The following is a 13,841-nucleotide window of genomic DNA, read 5'->3' as shown; positions in this document are numbered from 1 at the left end:
ATATCTTTAATGCTCTTCCCCCTCTTTTTTTTTTCTCCCCATGTTTACACACATCTGGCTTGTTGTGCCTGATTGACTGACTGCTATTTAAACACTGCATGGCCTCGCTTTCCTACACTTCCTCTGACGAAGCTGCGCTCTGCAGTGATACACGTGGGGCTTCCCACATCACTCTGGTCCCGGGACTACTGTTCTCTTGACTTTTAGACCCCTGATGCCCTGCAGTGGACTGCCTTATATGGTGATATGATCGCTATCTCAGCCTTCTTGTTTAACCCCTTGGTACATGCTTTCCTCCTCACTGCTCTATATGGCAGCACCCTCTCATGGCAGCACCCTCTCTAAAACTTCATGCCTTAAGGGAGATTTTTTTTTTCTTACTACAATGGGATATCTATGTTAGTTTCCCTACAGCATTAAATAGGCTTATTGTGGCCCTTCAGAAGGGTTTTTTTCCATTATCTGGTTTTCTGGGGATGCCCAGAACATGGTTTTGTCTATTTCATGTGCAACTATTGTATGTATATGGGGTGTCGTTTTAGGTATGTTTCTGTCATTTGAATATGATATTGTATACGCTATAGTGTTATGGGACTACAAGTGATGTGTTTTGTCTTTTAAATGTTTTTATTGTGGGTTTGTCTACCAATAAACTTTGCATATATTTTTCTGCAATATCTTGGGTGTGCGCCTAATATGCATGGTTCTTTTCTTTTTTGATGCATTGCTTTATCCTGTGCATTGAGCAGCACCCCTATACAGTATATACTGTATAAGACTCCAGCTATTTTTACGCCTGTTAGTGATGCTCCGTGTTTCTCTTTATCTTGCCCATAGTCATGAACAACTCATTTACATGTAAGAAAAAGATTGTTTTCTAGGAACCTATGCTTAGTGACAGAAAAGGTAGAATGACTTGGGAAGGTTAAAGAATGTAAAATATATTTGACTACCTGTGAAAAATGGTTTAAATTCTAAGTCACACATAATAAGACTATCTATCCTTTCATTTGCCTTTAATGAATATTAATATAAATTCAAATTTTATTTAACCTTGAAAGTGACCTTTTAACATTTATCATTACTTATGATCTTCTGGTATGAAAACTAAACATTAATTAAATATCTTATTAAATCAAATTTGACAGCTACAAATCGAAAAAATGATTAATAGAGACCAGCAGCAGTTTTGCACATGAAACTAGGCCGTTAAAATGTTTTAAGTACTTGGCACATGAAGAATTAAGATGGCCTTGTTATAAGTTCTACCAAGCAGATGTTGTCATGGTAACCACCACTTCCATAACTCTTTAAAATGTAACAAGGGAAAAAAAAGCTCAGGATCAAAGTAAATCGAGTACACATCTAATAACAGCATGGCCTGCACTGGTGGACTGAGGAAAAAAGAGCACTATCCAAGAAAAAAATGCATGACCTTAAAGAGAAATTTCACCTGTTCATGTGTCATCCTAATTTCAACATTTAGACCTGGTTAATATCTTTCTATAACTTTCTAGCAAGCAACGCTTTTCTGATGCAGCGCCCTGCATAGCACAGATGTAAAAGATGGCTGGCCACTGGTCTCCCAACCGGAGAATAAAAGCTTCATATATTTCTGTGAGACCATCATGATGAGCTTCAAGAGGTAGTCACCGGAAATGGTTTTCACTTCACAGGTGTGCCCTGTCAGGTTTAATAAGTGGGATTTCTTGCCTTATAAATGGGGTTGGGACCATCAGTTGTCTGGTGGATTCAGAGGTGAACGGATGGACTCTACATGCCTGGTTCCCCCCGTGAAGCATGGAGGAGGAGGTGTGATGGTGTGGGGATGCTTTGCTGGTGACACTGTTGGGAATTTATTCAAAATTGAAGGCATACTGAACCAGCATGGCTACCACAGCATCCTGCAGCGGCATGCTATTCCATCCGGTTTGCGTTTAGTTGGACCATCATTTATTTTTCAACCGGACAATGACCCCAAACACACCTCCAGGCTGTGTAAGGGCTATTTGACCAAGAAGGAGAGTGATGGGGTGCTACGCCAGATGACCTGGCCTCCACGGTCACCAGACCTGAACTCAATCGAGATGGTTTGGGGTGAGCTGGACCACAGAGTGAAGGCAAAAGGGCCAACAAGTGCTAAGCATCTCTGGGAACTCCTTCAAGATTGTTGGAAGACCATTTCCGGAGACTACCTCTTGAAGCTCATCAAGACAATGCCAAGAGTGTGCAAAGCAGTCATCAAAGCAAAAGATGGCTACTTTGAAGAACCTAGAATATAAGACAAATTTTCAGTTGTTTCACACTTTTTTGTTAAGTTTATAATTCCACATGTGTTAATTCATAGTTTGATGCCTTCAGTGTGAATGTACAATTTTCATAGTCATGAAAATACAGAAAATTTTTTAAATGAGAAGGTGTGTCCAAACTTTTGCTCTGTACTGTATATACATACATATATACACTCACACATTTATATACATATAGTGATGGAATGTGCTCTTGCGTGTGAGGAAATTACACAATGTTGTATTCTTATGGTATATGCATTATTCCTGTATGCTCACACATTCACAGGTATCACGTGTGGTGGACCCAATTTTAGTTCATTTCGAGTGGATACAATGACATTGATAATGATGAAATGATAATATGGACCTAGCACATTACCCCTCTTATTGTTTTAATTATTTTTATCAATAAGTGGCAGTACTGCTTATAGGAATTAGGATTAATGATTATTCTGAAGGGACTCTACAGTACCTCAATAAATCCCATTTTTATCTGATTCTTTATTGCATTTATGCAATTTGCTTTTGGTCTAGCTTTTGAAGGCTTTCGACTGTATTTTATTTGCACCTAATTTTTCTTTTAACCCCTTAATCACTGGGCCATTTTCCGTTTTTTGCTCCCCTTCTTCCCATTCCCAGAGCCCTAACTTTTTTATATTTTGGTGAAAAAGATCATGTGAGGTCTTCTTTTTGTGGGACAAGTTGTACTTTTGAACGACACCATTGGTTTTGACATATCATGTACTGGAAAATAGGAAAAAAATTCCAAGTGTGGTGAAATTGCAAAAAAAAGTGCAATTTTCACAGTTTTTTTAATTTTTTTTTACCATGTTCACTAAATGCTAAAACTGACCTGTGATTATGATTCTCAAGGTCATTACGAGTTCATAGACACCAAACATGTCTATATTCCTTTTTATTTAAATGGTGAGATAAAAATCCAAACTTTGGTTAAAAAAAAGACGTCATTTTCAGAGACCTGTAGCGTCTCCATTTTTCATGATTTGGGGCTGGGTGAGGGCTTATTTTTTGCGTGCCAAGCGGACTTTTTTATTGATACCATTTTGGTGTAGATGCGATCTTTTGATCGCCCAATATTGCATTTTATTGCAATGTAGCGGCAACAAAAAAATTTTAATTCTGGCGCTTTGACTTTTTTTCTTGTTACGCCGTTTAGTAATCAGGTTAATTATTTTTATATTGATAGATTGGGCGATTCTGAAAGCGGTAATACCAAATATGTGTATGTTTGATTCTTTTTAATGTTTTATTTTGAATGGGGCGAAAGAGGGGTGATTTGAACTTTTTTATAAATTTATTTTTTTTCCATTATTTTTAAAAACATTTTCTTTTTACTTTTTCCATGCTTCAAAAGTCTCCATGGGAGACTAGAAGCTGCACTTGTCTGATCTCCTCTGCTACATACATGCGATGATCAGATCTCCTGTATGTAGCAGAAATGCTCACTTGTTATGAGTGCCGACCAACAGGTGGTGCTCATAGCAATCCGGCAGTGACAACCATATAGGTCTACTGGGGACCTTTGGTTGTCATGCCAACCCATTGGTGACCCACGATCACGTGACAGGGTCACCGATGGGTGTGATTTCCGTCGTGCTTGCCGGAAGCGTCAGTTAAATGCTGCTGTCAGATATTGACAATGGCATTTAAAGGGTTAAGAGCCATGGGTGGATCGCGATTCCACCCACGGCTCTTGGAGGCACATGTCAGCTGTTCAAAACAGCTGACATGTGCCAGGAAAGATGTGGGCTCAGCGCCGGAGCGCACATCAAAGGGAGGGAGTCCGACGTGGGCGTATTATTACGCCCAACGTTGGAAAGGGGTTAATGTGCCCCTTATTCAAAACCTATTTTATATGTAACCAATAAATAGGCCTTGATTGCTGGCACTTCCAAAATTAGTAATCCTACAAACAACGGAAGCATATGCCAATTTTCAAAAGACTAATCATATTTTATTAAACATAAACATATCATTTATATATTTATTATATATGTGTTCAACTTTTTTTTTTTTTATTTGCCATCGTGGTCATGTTTTTTGTTTCAGAGATGGTTTTGGAAGATTCATCATTTGCAACATTGATGAATTTGCTAACTTTCTCGTCGATGTACTCCAGTCAACCCCTGGGAGTAACTGTATGTAGGAGAGTTATTTTGGTGCAAATTTTGTGTATTTAGTGCAACAGGCAGCCTTTTATTTTAATGTGCTGCAAAAGAGCATTTTTTATTTTACTTAAAATTTATGAATTATGTGCAACATTTTGAAGAATTTGGTGCAAAAACGTCAATGAAAACCACAAAACCAAAAAAGAAAAGTGACTTTAGAAAACTCACAAATGATGAATCAGCCCCTAAGGGTTAGTTCAATATATTTTTCAGTAAGCCTCTAAGTAAATTGTGGGCTTGGTTTTTGAATATACCCAGCGCATTGTGTAAGTACTAAGAAGTTGTAAAAATTAATGTTTTAGTAGGTTCAGGTACAAAAACGCTGTCATTATTTTACATGAAAACTTCGCTATTCAAAGCAAAGACGGCAGAACCCAAGAAATGTAACTTATTCAAGATCAGATAAACATTGAAAATTGTATTATTTTAAACCTGGTAAACCCATAGGTTCTACACCATGGGGATCAAACACACTGAAGAAATTGATATTCATAGTTCCAGCATGAGACGCTCACATCATATATCACCAATCCAGGTGGAAGTAAACAGTCTATGAATATTAACACAAGCAGAAGAAAACAATGCATATGTCTGCAGATTGAAGCATTTTACCATTATGTGCTACAATAAAGAAAATGAATATTGACCTGTTTCTATCAGACATAAGCATAAAAAGAAAATTTGTGTTCTAAACTTTACTTACAAGGCAGCAAAATGGAAATGTTTTAAAACGCCATTTGGCAGGTGGACTGTAGGTCTTCCTTTATAGTGTAAAAATGCTACTTTATGGAAAACACTTTCTTTGTAAATATTTCTACATTAGAATTAAGGGAAAAATTGTTGGGTTGCTGAGGGATTTACAAAACATTACTTTTTACACAACATTAACACTCATTTTAGATTGTGGATCCCAGAAACTATTTTTATACTCCGGGAAATGTTATCATTATGTACCTCCCATTTGTCTATGTGCCCACCCACTTGTCATTAGAATTATATAGATTTTTACGATGCCACTAATATAAATGACCAGTTACTTATAATATAGTAGCAAATGCTAGTCTAATTTAACCCAAAGACAAAACCTGTGTCTAGTCCCTAATATCTCAGTGTAGAAGTGTATGACCAGTTTATGATGATCCAATCTGTGCCTACTCCAAAGCTTGGGCTTCCAATCATATTGTATTTCTAATCTCCTTTGCTCTTTGATTAAGTGATAATATTTTCATTCACTATTAAGCTTTTGGCAATTCACTGTTGTAATGTTCAGCTCCTGAGGACCCAATAAGGATGTGACTCATTCATTGTGATCCATATGTTTTGTTAAGTTTTATCTGGCTGCATGACATATATGTCCTAAAAGCATAGTTGTATAGTGCCTAGATGTCAAAACAATCCTATTCCCACCTGATAGATCGAGCAACTGCCTATTGCAGGACAGTAGTGTACAGCTGTAGGTTATTGTCCTGTGATTGAGCACAACTGAAGATAGAGCTTTCTGATCTTTGTATCTTTTACCTATAATGTCGGATATTCTCTCCATACTGATCCTAAAACTGGCCATACATGAAGAGATAACAGTTGGCCAAAAATCATTTGGCTGACCGCTATCTCTCTGGACTTCCCCACACGTAAGAATGCTCAGCTCGAGCTAGCATTCCAGAATTCTCTATGAGAGAGTCGCTGCCAGAACTATCAGCCAAAAAAAAAGAATAGACTGATTGAATTCCAACTGTCCAATAATTAGGTCTCCTGACATTACCTGTCAAGGGAGAGTCAGGAAGTTCCCATGCACATTAGATGGTAGGCTAATCCAGCCAAAATCAGTGGGTTTGACTAATGTTTAGCTATTGTGTATGGGGACCGTCACATTTGTAGTACACTAATATACTTACCCAAATCAGACCTATAACTAGATCCTTATCACTGCCATCACCTGTGGAAACCCTATCTAGGCCTATATTTACCAGCTAGCCATCTCTTCAACAAAAATGTAGCATTACAAGGTGCCTAAGCCAACTAATGACTGTATTTATAGTGCACGCCTCTCCATTCTAGCAAAGAGGGAGGCCATCCTCTATGATGTCCAAACACCAGAACAGAATAAAAGGATGGGGCCTTCTATTCTTGACAAACTCTTCATTTTTCATTTATACATCTGTCTGCTTTGACTACTGTGTTTTAATACTTTAGATGTCTGGGGTAAAAAGGGAGGAAAGAAATAAAAAGTTCAGCCTCACAAAACTATAGCCTTACAGGGAATCGGTCATCACATTTGATACATGTTATAGAATGCTTAAACACTTCATTATCCTATGTATCACCTACCACCGCATCACACCTTCCCTGTGACGTCGGAGGCTCGTCCGGAGATATCGCGCCTGCGCATTCCATCTCCTGGGATCCTCCTCCAGTGTTCTGCCCTCCTATAGGCATAGGCTTCCAATTCTTTCTGTGCAGACAAGACGCTAGTACTTGTATAGTGCAAGGTTTCTGAGCTCCAGAGAACAGTGGGAGTTGAAGTACTAGTGACTCCCTGGCACTTGAACAGTAGGAACATGAAGCCTATGCCCATAGGAGGGCAGAACACTGAATAGGAACACCGGGTGATGAAATGCGGGGGCGCAAAATTTCCAGACGAGCCCCCAAGGTCACAGGAACAAAGTGACGCTGTGGGAGGTGATGGATAGGATAATGAAGTGCGGAGGCAGAGTTGTCTTCCAGGCAGTGCCCTCCCCATAGCCTGGAAAAGGTCATTTACATAAAGTGATGAAAGAGGATTTGTCAACTACAACACATCTGATATGTGGCATACAGGGATCATTCTCCTCAGCAGTCTATAACCTGTATGCCCAAACTAATAGGCTAGATAGCTCAAATGTGGTGACACAATCTCCCTTAAAAATTACACAAATGACGCACTGCTTCACAAATCTGAATTTTTGGCAGTTTTGTCTCACAGAGACAATTTCATTATTGGACTTGAATACAAGCTATGTATTTTTGCACTAATCAAACCTAGCAGGTTCCGTTTACAAACTCTGAAATATCAGACAGATATTGATGGGTATGTAAAACGTGGAAAGTGAAAAAATAGAGAAATATAATTAACCCCTTACTGACCTCTATTAACTAGTTAAATGCCGCTGTCAAACGCTGACAGCGGCATTTAACCGACGCTTCCGGCCATCGGGCCGGAAATGAGCGCATTGCCGATCCCCGTCACATGATCGGGGGTCAGCGATGTGTCGGCATGACAACCTGAGTTCCCCTTGAGACCTCTATGATTGCTGATGCTGGCTTGCTGTGAGCGCCACCTGTGGTTGGCACTCATAGAAAGCCTGTAATTCAGCTACATAGGAGCGATCTGATGATCACTGCTACATAGCAGAGCCAATCAGGCTATGCCAGCTTCTAGCCTCCCATGGAGGCTATTGAAGCATGGCAAAAGTAAAAAAAAAAAAAAAAAGTTTAAAAAAATATGAAAAAAATGTTTAAATCACTCCCCTTTCGCCCCATTCAAAATAAAACAATAAAAAAAATCAAACCTACACATATTTGGTATCGCCGCGTTCAGAATCGCCCGATCTATCAATTAAAAAAAGCATTAACCTGATCGCTAAATAGCGTAGCGAGAAAAAAAATTGAATCGCCAGAAATACGTTTTTTTGGTCGCCGCGACATTGCATTAAAATGCAATAACGGGCGATCAAAAGATCGTATCTGCACAAAAATGGTATCACTAAAAACGTCAGCTCGGCATGCAAAATATTAAGCCTTCACCTGACCCAGATCACGAAATATGGAGAAGCTATGGGTATTGGAAAATTGCGCCATTTTTTTCTTCTTTTTTTTTAGCAAAGTTTAGAATTTTTTGTTACTACATAGATAAAATGTAACCTAGACATGTTTGGTGTCTATGAACTCGTAATGACCTGGAGAATCATAATGGCAGGTCGGTTTTAGCATTTAGTCAACCTAGCAAAAAAGGCAAATAAAAAACAAGTGTGGGATTGCACTTTTTTTGCAATTTCACCGCACTTGGAATTTTTTTCCCATTTTTAGTACAAGACATGCTAAAACCAATGATGTCGTTCAAAAGTGCAACTTGTCCCACAAAAAACAAGCCCTCACATGACCATATTGATGGAGAAATAAAAAAGCTATGGCCCTAGGAAGGAGGGGAGTGAAAAACGAGAACGCAAAAACGGAAAAGGGCAAGGTCTTGAAGGGGTTAAAACCATAGACGTTAAAGGATGCTGGACTAAATGCTTAAAGGTTTTTGTTATCAAATCTGAGCACAGCATAATGTAGAGACATAGATCCGGATTCCGATAATGTGTTACTGGGCTGCTTGCTGTAGTTTTGATAAAAATCACTTTCAACAGCAGAAGATAATCACTAGCGGACTAGTAAAAATGAGCTGTGTATAATCCCTTCTCCACCAATGATTGCCAGCTTTCTGCCTATGCACAGTGTACACAAAAAGCCATCAGTGGTGTGGGTGGGGTTGTGCAGAGCTCAGCATGCAGAGAACTGGTAGATCTTCATCAGATAAATCTGTGATTTTATAAAAATACAACACAGTCGCCGCTTCGTAAGTGATATATAACTGGAATCAGAGTCTCTGTCCCTATATCATGTTGCTGTCAGGTAGGTTCGCAAAAGCCTGGTGACTGATTCCCTTTAATTAATTTTCCATATGCCCATCTACTCTACATTACTGAAACTAAATTGCTATTCCCTTCTGTCAGGTGCATAAATATAATTCTTGGAGCTCAACACAAATACATAATATATAAAATACATTCTCATATTATCTAACACGTCTATTTTTGATTTGCATGAACTTCACAGTTCTGCCATTACTGTAAGTACTACTTCTTGTTACAACTGTTCAGAAAGTTTGAACAAAGTGTAATTGTGATATCCTCTGGACCGTGGTACAAATGACAGAGCACTCTAACTCCCTTCTCGCTCAGATGCCAACATTCAGTGAAGGGTGTTTTTACTACATGAACACTGTGCACTTGAGAGGCTTTCATATGCTATTCTTATGAATTATGTAAAATCTATGCAGAAAATGAATTTTCAGAAAAAGTAAAAAAACATGTTTCTTTCCCTGAACAGTTTAACTGCAAATAGAATATTAAGAAAGTGAAAACCCACCGTACTCCGGGACCTGCCCTGTTCCACGCTTTAGTAACAGCTTCACTCGCCTTCCTCCTGATTTGATGAGTTCTATTGCTCTTGCGTGTGTCATGTCTCTTGTGCTTTCCCCATTAATTTCAATAATTTGATCGCCAACCTGCCAGGTAAAAAAGATGACATAGGAGTTTAATAAAACGAGCCTTTTGAAAAGATAATATTTTTGTTAACATTTCAGATAAACATCTGAGAATCATCAAAGCAAATATGTTGTAATGTTTCACGGCCAGATCTCTAGAAAACTATGCAATTGTCGAAAATTAAGTGTAGCCTTAAAGTGAACCTCAGTAAACTACAGACAGTGTCAGGTTGGCGCCGTTATACCGATTAAAATGATACACTGGTTGATGAAATCCGTCTTGTGGTTGTTGTTTAATCTTTATTTACAGTTTTCAGTTAATGATACTGTATGTTCGCGCTTTGGGGCCCCCTGTGGGCAGGGCTTTATGTGGTGCTCTGCTTAAATATTCATCTGTATGGCTTCTAACAAGTCACTGATCTCTCAGTGACCTGCCCCCCATTTTACATACTGCATACTATTGAGGGCTTCCGAAAGACAAAAATTAAACTTCATCCAAATGGTGCCAGCGGCGCCTGCGTAGTAGCATCTATTACCGATAGATGCTACGGCACAGGCACCATTTTGATGGAGGCAATTTTTTTTCTCTAACAAAATGGTGCCTACGCTGCAGCATCTATTGCTTTCCAATAGATGCTACTGCGCTGGTGCCGCCAGCGCCATTTTGATGATGATCTTTTTTTTTTTACCCCACGATAATATAGGAATAAAATATAAATACATATTAACATATTGGGCATGCATCGTGCTACAGCGCGGGCACCATTTTGATGAAGTAGAATTTTATTTTCAACCCCACAATAGTATATGCAGTATGTAAAATAGGGGGCAGGTCACTGAGGGATCAATGACCTGTCAGAAGTCATACAGATGAATATCTAAGCAGAGCACCACATAAAGACCCCCCACAGGCCGCCCCGGAGCACGAGCATATCATTAACTGAAAACTGCAAATAAAGATTAAACAACAACCACAAGACGGATTTCATCAACTAAGGTATCATTTTAATCAGTATAATGGCGCCGACCTGACACTGTCTGTAGGTTACTGTGCATAATCTTGTGGACAGGTTTGCTTTAAAAAAAATAAATCTCAGTTATAACTATCAATTGTCAGAATCAATGTGAGACATCAGTTACTGGCTACGCTTTTCATTTTCTCCATATGATACAGAGAGAAGATTGATCTTCATGCCATGTGTCTAGTCTATAATTTTTCATTTGGTTTGGAATGGTTCTCTTTCCTCTGTACATTAGGAAGTATATACAACAACAATACCGGTGATATTTTCTAACAACAATACGATGATATTTTCTATGCAGGTAGTAAAATTATTGACCCGCAATCCACCCTAATGACAGAATTGCACAAGCTTCACATTACTGAAGAAAAATAATATTGGTAAATGTCTGCCTGCTACAGAGTATTATGATTTCTTGAGTGGAACATTGTAAATTTACGTTTTTAATTCAATAACTGCTATTAATAATGATAATTTTAATTTGTGCGGTTATAAAAACAGAACATAAATTAAATTGATGTAGAATATGCAATGGCAGAGAAAAATAAATGTCAGAACTCGGAATATGTTTTACTATTAGTCTTTTAGGGGTTTGTGGGAGATAATATAGGAATGTGTGAGCTTAAAGTTGTGTTAACCAGTTTGGAAGAAAACATTTTCAATTACTCTATTTGGGAACTCTGAAGCATTAGAGTAGGTATAATTTTTAGAAAGAGGGTCCATCTGAATGGATCTAAAGCATTCAACTTCATTAGAAAAATTAGAAAAGCATCATTACATACAAAAAGGGCAATTAGAAGAAACATCCGATGTACGCATCAACTTTATTCATGGACACGAGAACCAGAAACGCGTTGTGTTTATGCTAATGCACAACATTTGGATGTAATGGTGCTTTTAAAACTTTTCTAATAATGTTCAAGATTTTATATCTGTTGCGCTGGATCACCTTTCTGAAAATATTGACCTTTTTTGTCCCTAGTAGAAACATTGCTACAAGTTCCAGGAAGAAGTAGGCTGTCGCTGTCAGCTGGCTTTTCCTTTTCATTTTCACATTAGAGTGATTCTTATCTGCTGACTAGAAGGGAAAGAGGTTACAAATAGAGATGGACAATCCCATACTGAACATCGATTGTTCGGGCATGAACACTGAACATGGACTTGACCAGGAAATCCATGTTACTGCTTGGGTTTGGCCCCCAAACATTGGTTGTTTGTCACGCTGTCATCTCCATGAAAGCATGGCAAACATTGCCTCTGATCGCTGGTACAATCATTTCAACTGTTCAGCAGAACCCTCCGGACCCGAACATCCAGGGGTCCACCCATCTCAAGTTACAAAGATTATACTTCCCATTGGAGGCCCTGCCCTATCCTTGCTTTATGTAGATAAAACAATCATGTGACTAAGGACTGTGTATTGCTTAATTTCCTCTGTCCAAAGCCAAAAAATGTATTGGTATATTGTCACTAGGAAAATGCGCCTCAATCCTATTTGACATCCAGGACAAATATTTGCACAGTTGAAAATTACGTTTGTCCTGGATGAACTTTTGTGGTCTAGGCTTTGGATATCTTTCCAGGAGCTTTATTCCCCTTCACCATCTTTTCTTTCTATAGCATTTTTTGGTCTTTGTCTTTTTCAGTTTTCTTTTTTGGAATTAGGCACAATATCAAATACGATTTTTTTTATCACATGGGTTTTTTTTTTGCCATGTTTAACCCCTTTCTGACCTCGGACGGGATAGTACGTCCGAGGTCAGATCCCCCTCTTTGATGCAGGGCTCCGGCGGTGAGCCCGCATCAAAGCCGGGACATGTCAGCTGTTTTGAACAGCTGACATGTGCCCGCAATAGCGGCGGGTGAAATCGCAATTCACCCGCCGCTATTAACTAGTTAAATGCCTCTGTCAAACGCTGACAGCGGCATTTAAGCGGCACTTCCGGCCGGGCGGCCAGAAATGAGCGCATCGCTGACCCCCGTCACATGATCAGGGGTCAGCGATGCTTCTGCAGACTAACCATAGAGGTCCCTGAGACCTCTATGGTTACTGATCGCCGGTAGCTGTGAGCACCACCCTGTGGTCGGCGCTCATAGCACATCTGCATTTCTGCTGCATAGCAGCGATCTGATGATCGCTGCTATGTAGCAGAGCCGATCGCGTTGTGCCAGTATCTAGCCTCCTATGGAGGCTATTGAAGCATGGCAAAAGTAAAAAAAAAAGTAAAAAAAATGTGAAACAAATAAAAAAATATAAAAGTTTAAATCACCCCCCTTTCGCCCCATTCAAAATAAATCAATAAAAAAAAAATCAAACATACACATATTTGGTATCGCCGCGTTCAGAATCGCCCGATCTATCAATAAACAAAAAGCATTAACCTGATTGCTAAACAGCGTAGCAAGAAAAAAATCGAAACGCCAGAATTACGTTTTTTTGGTCGCCGCGACATTGCATTAAAATGCAATAACGGGCGATCAAAAGAACGTATCTGCACCAAAATGGTATCATTAAAAATGTCAGCTCAGCATGCAAAAAATAAGCCCTCACTCGACCCCAGATCATGAAAAATGGAGACGCTACGGGTATCGGAAAATGGCGCAATTTTTTTTAATTTTTTTTTCAGTTTTAACATTTAGTGAACCTAGCAAAAAAGCCAAACAAAAAACAAGTGTGGGATTGCACTTTTTTTGCAATTTCACCGCACTTGGAATTTGTTTCCCGTTTTCTAGTACACAACATGCTAAAACCAATGATGTCATTCAAAAGTACAACTTGTCCCACAAAAAACAAGCCCTCACATGGCCATATTGATGGAAAAATAAAAAAGTTATGGCTCTGGGAAGGAGGGGAGCGAAAAACGAACACGGAAAAACGGAAAATCCCAAAGTCATGAAGGGGTTAAGTACCAAATACATGTGACTAAATATCTACTGTGGCTTGTATATTCCTATCCAAATTTGCTGTAATTTTTTTTATAAAACATAAAAAAAGAGATTATATTGTTATACTCAATCCTAAAAGGGGATAAGATTTTGATTTATGATTTAC

General features: G+C 38.8%; 1 protein-coding gene across 18 annotated transcripts in view; it reads right to left on the bottom strand.

The window, feature by feature from the left end:
* Positions 1–13,841, bottom strand: part of MAGI2 (membrane associated guanylate kinase, WW and PDZ domain containing 2) — a 1,417,815-nt gene that overhangs the window by 67,028 nt on the left and 1,336,946 nt on the right. For all 18 annotated transcript variants that reach the window (XR_013215731.1, XM_077264697.1, XM_077264691.1 and 15 more), the window contains one exon: positions 9,650–9,788. Coding sequence is in view for 17 of the 18 variants with exons in the window: in XM_077264697.1 (XP_077120812.1) it covers positions 9,650–9,788 (139 nt within the window). In the remaining variant the exon portion in view is untranslated. The remainder of the gene's footprint in view (positions 1–9,649; positions 9,789–13,841) is intronic.

The sequence above is a fragment of the Ranitomeya variabilis genome, chromosome 5, assembly GCF_051348905.1.
Source record: "Ranitomeya variabilis isolate aRanVar5 chromosome 5, aRanVar5.hap1, whole genome shotgun sequence".
Taxonomy (NCBI): domain Eukaryota; kingdom Metazoa; phylum Chordata; class Amphibia; order Anura; family Dendrobatidae; genus Ranitomeya; species Ranitomeya variabilis.
Note: the sequence above shows the minus strand (reverse complement) of the source record. Positions and strands in the feature narration are given on the sequence as shown.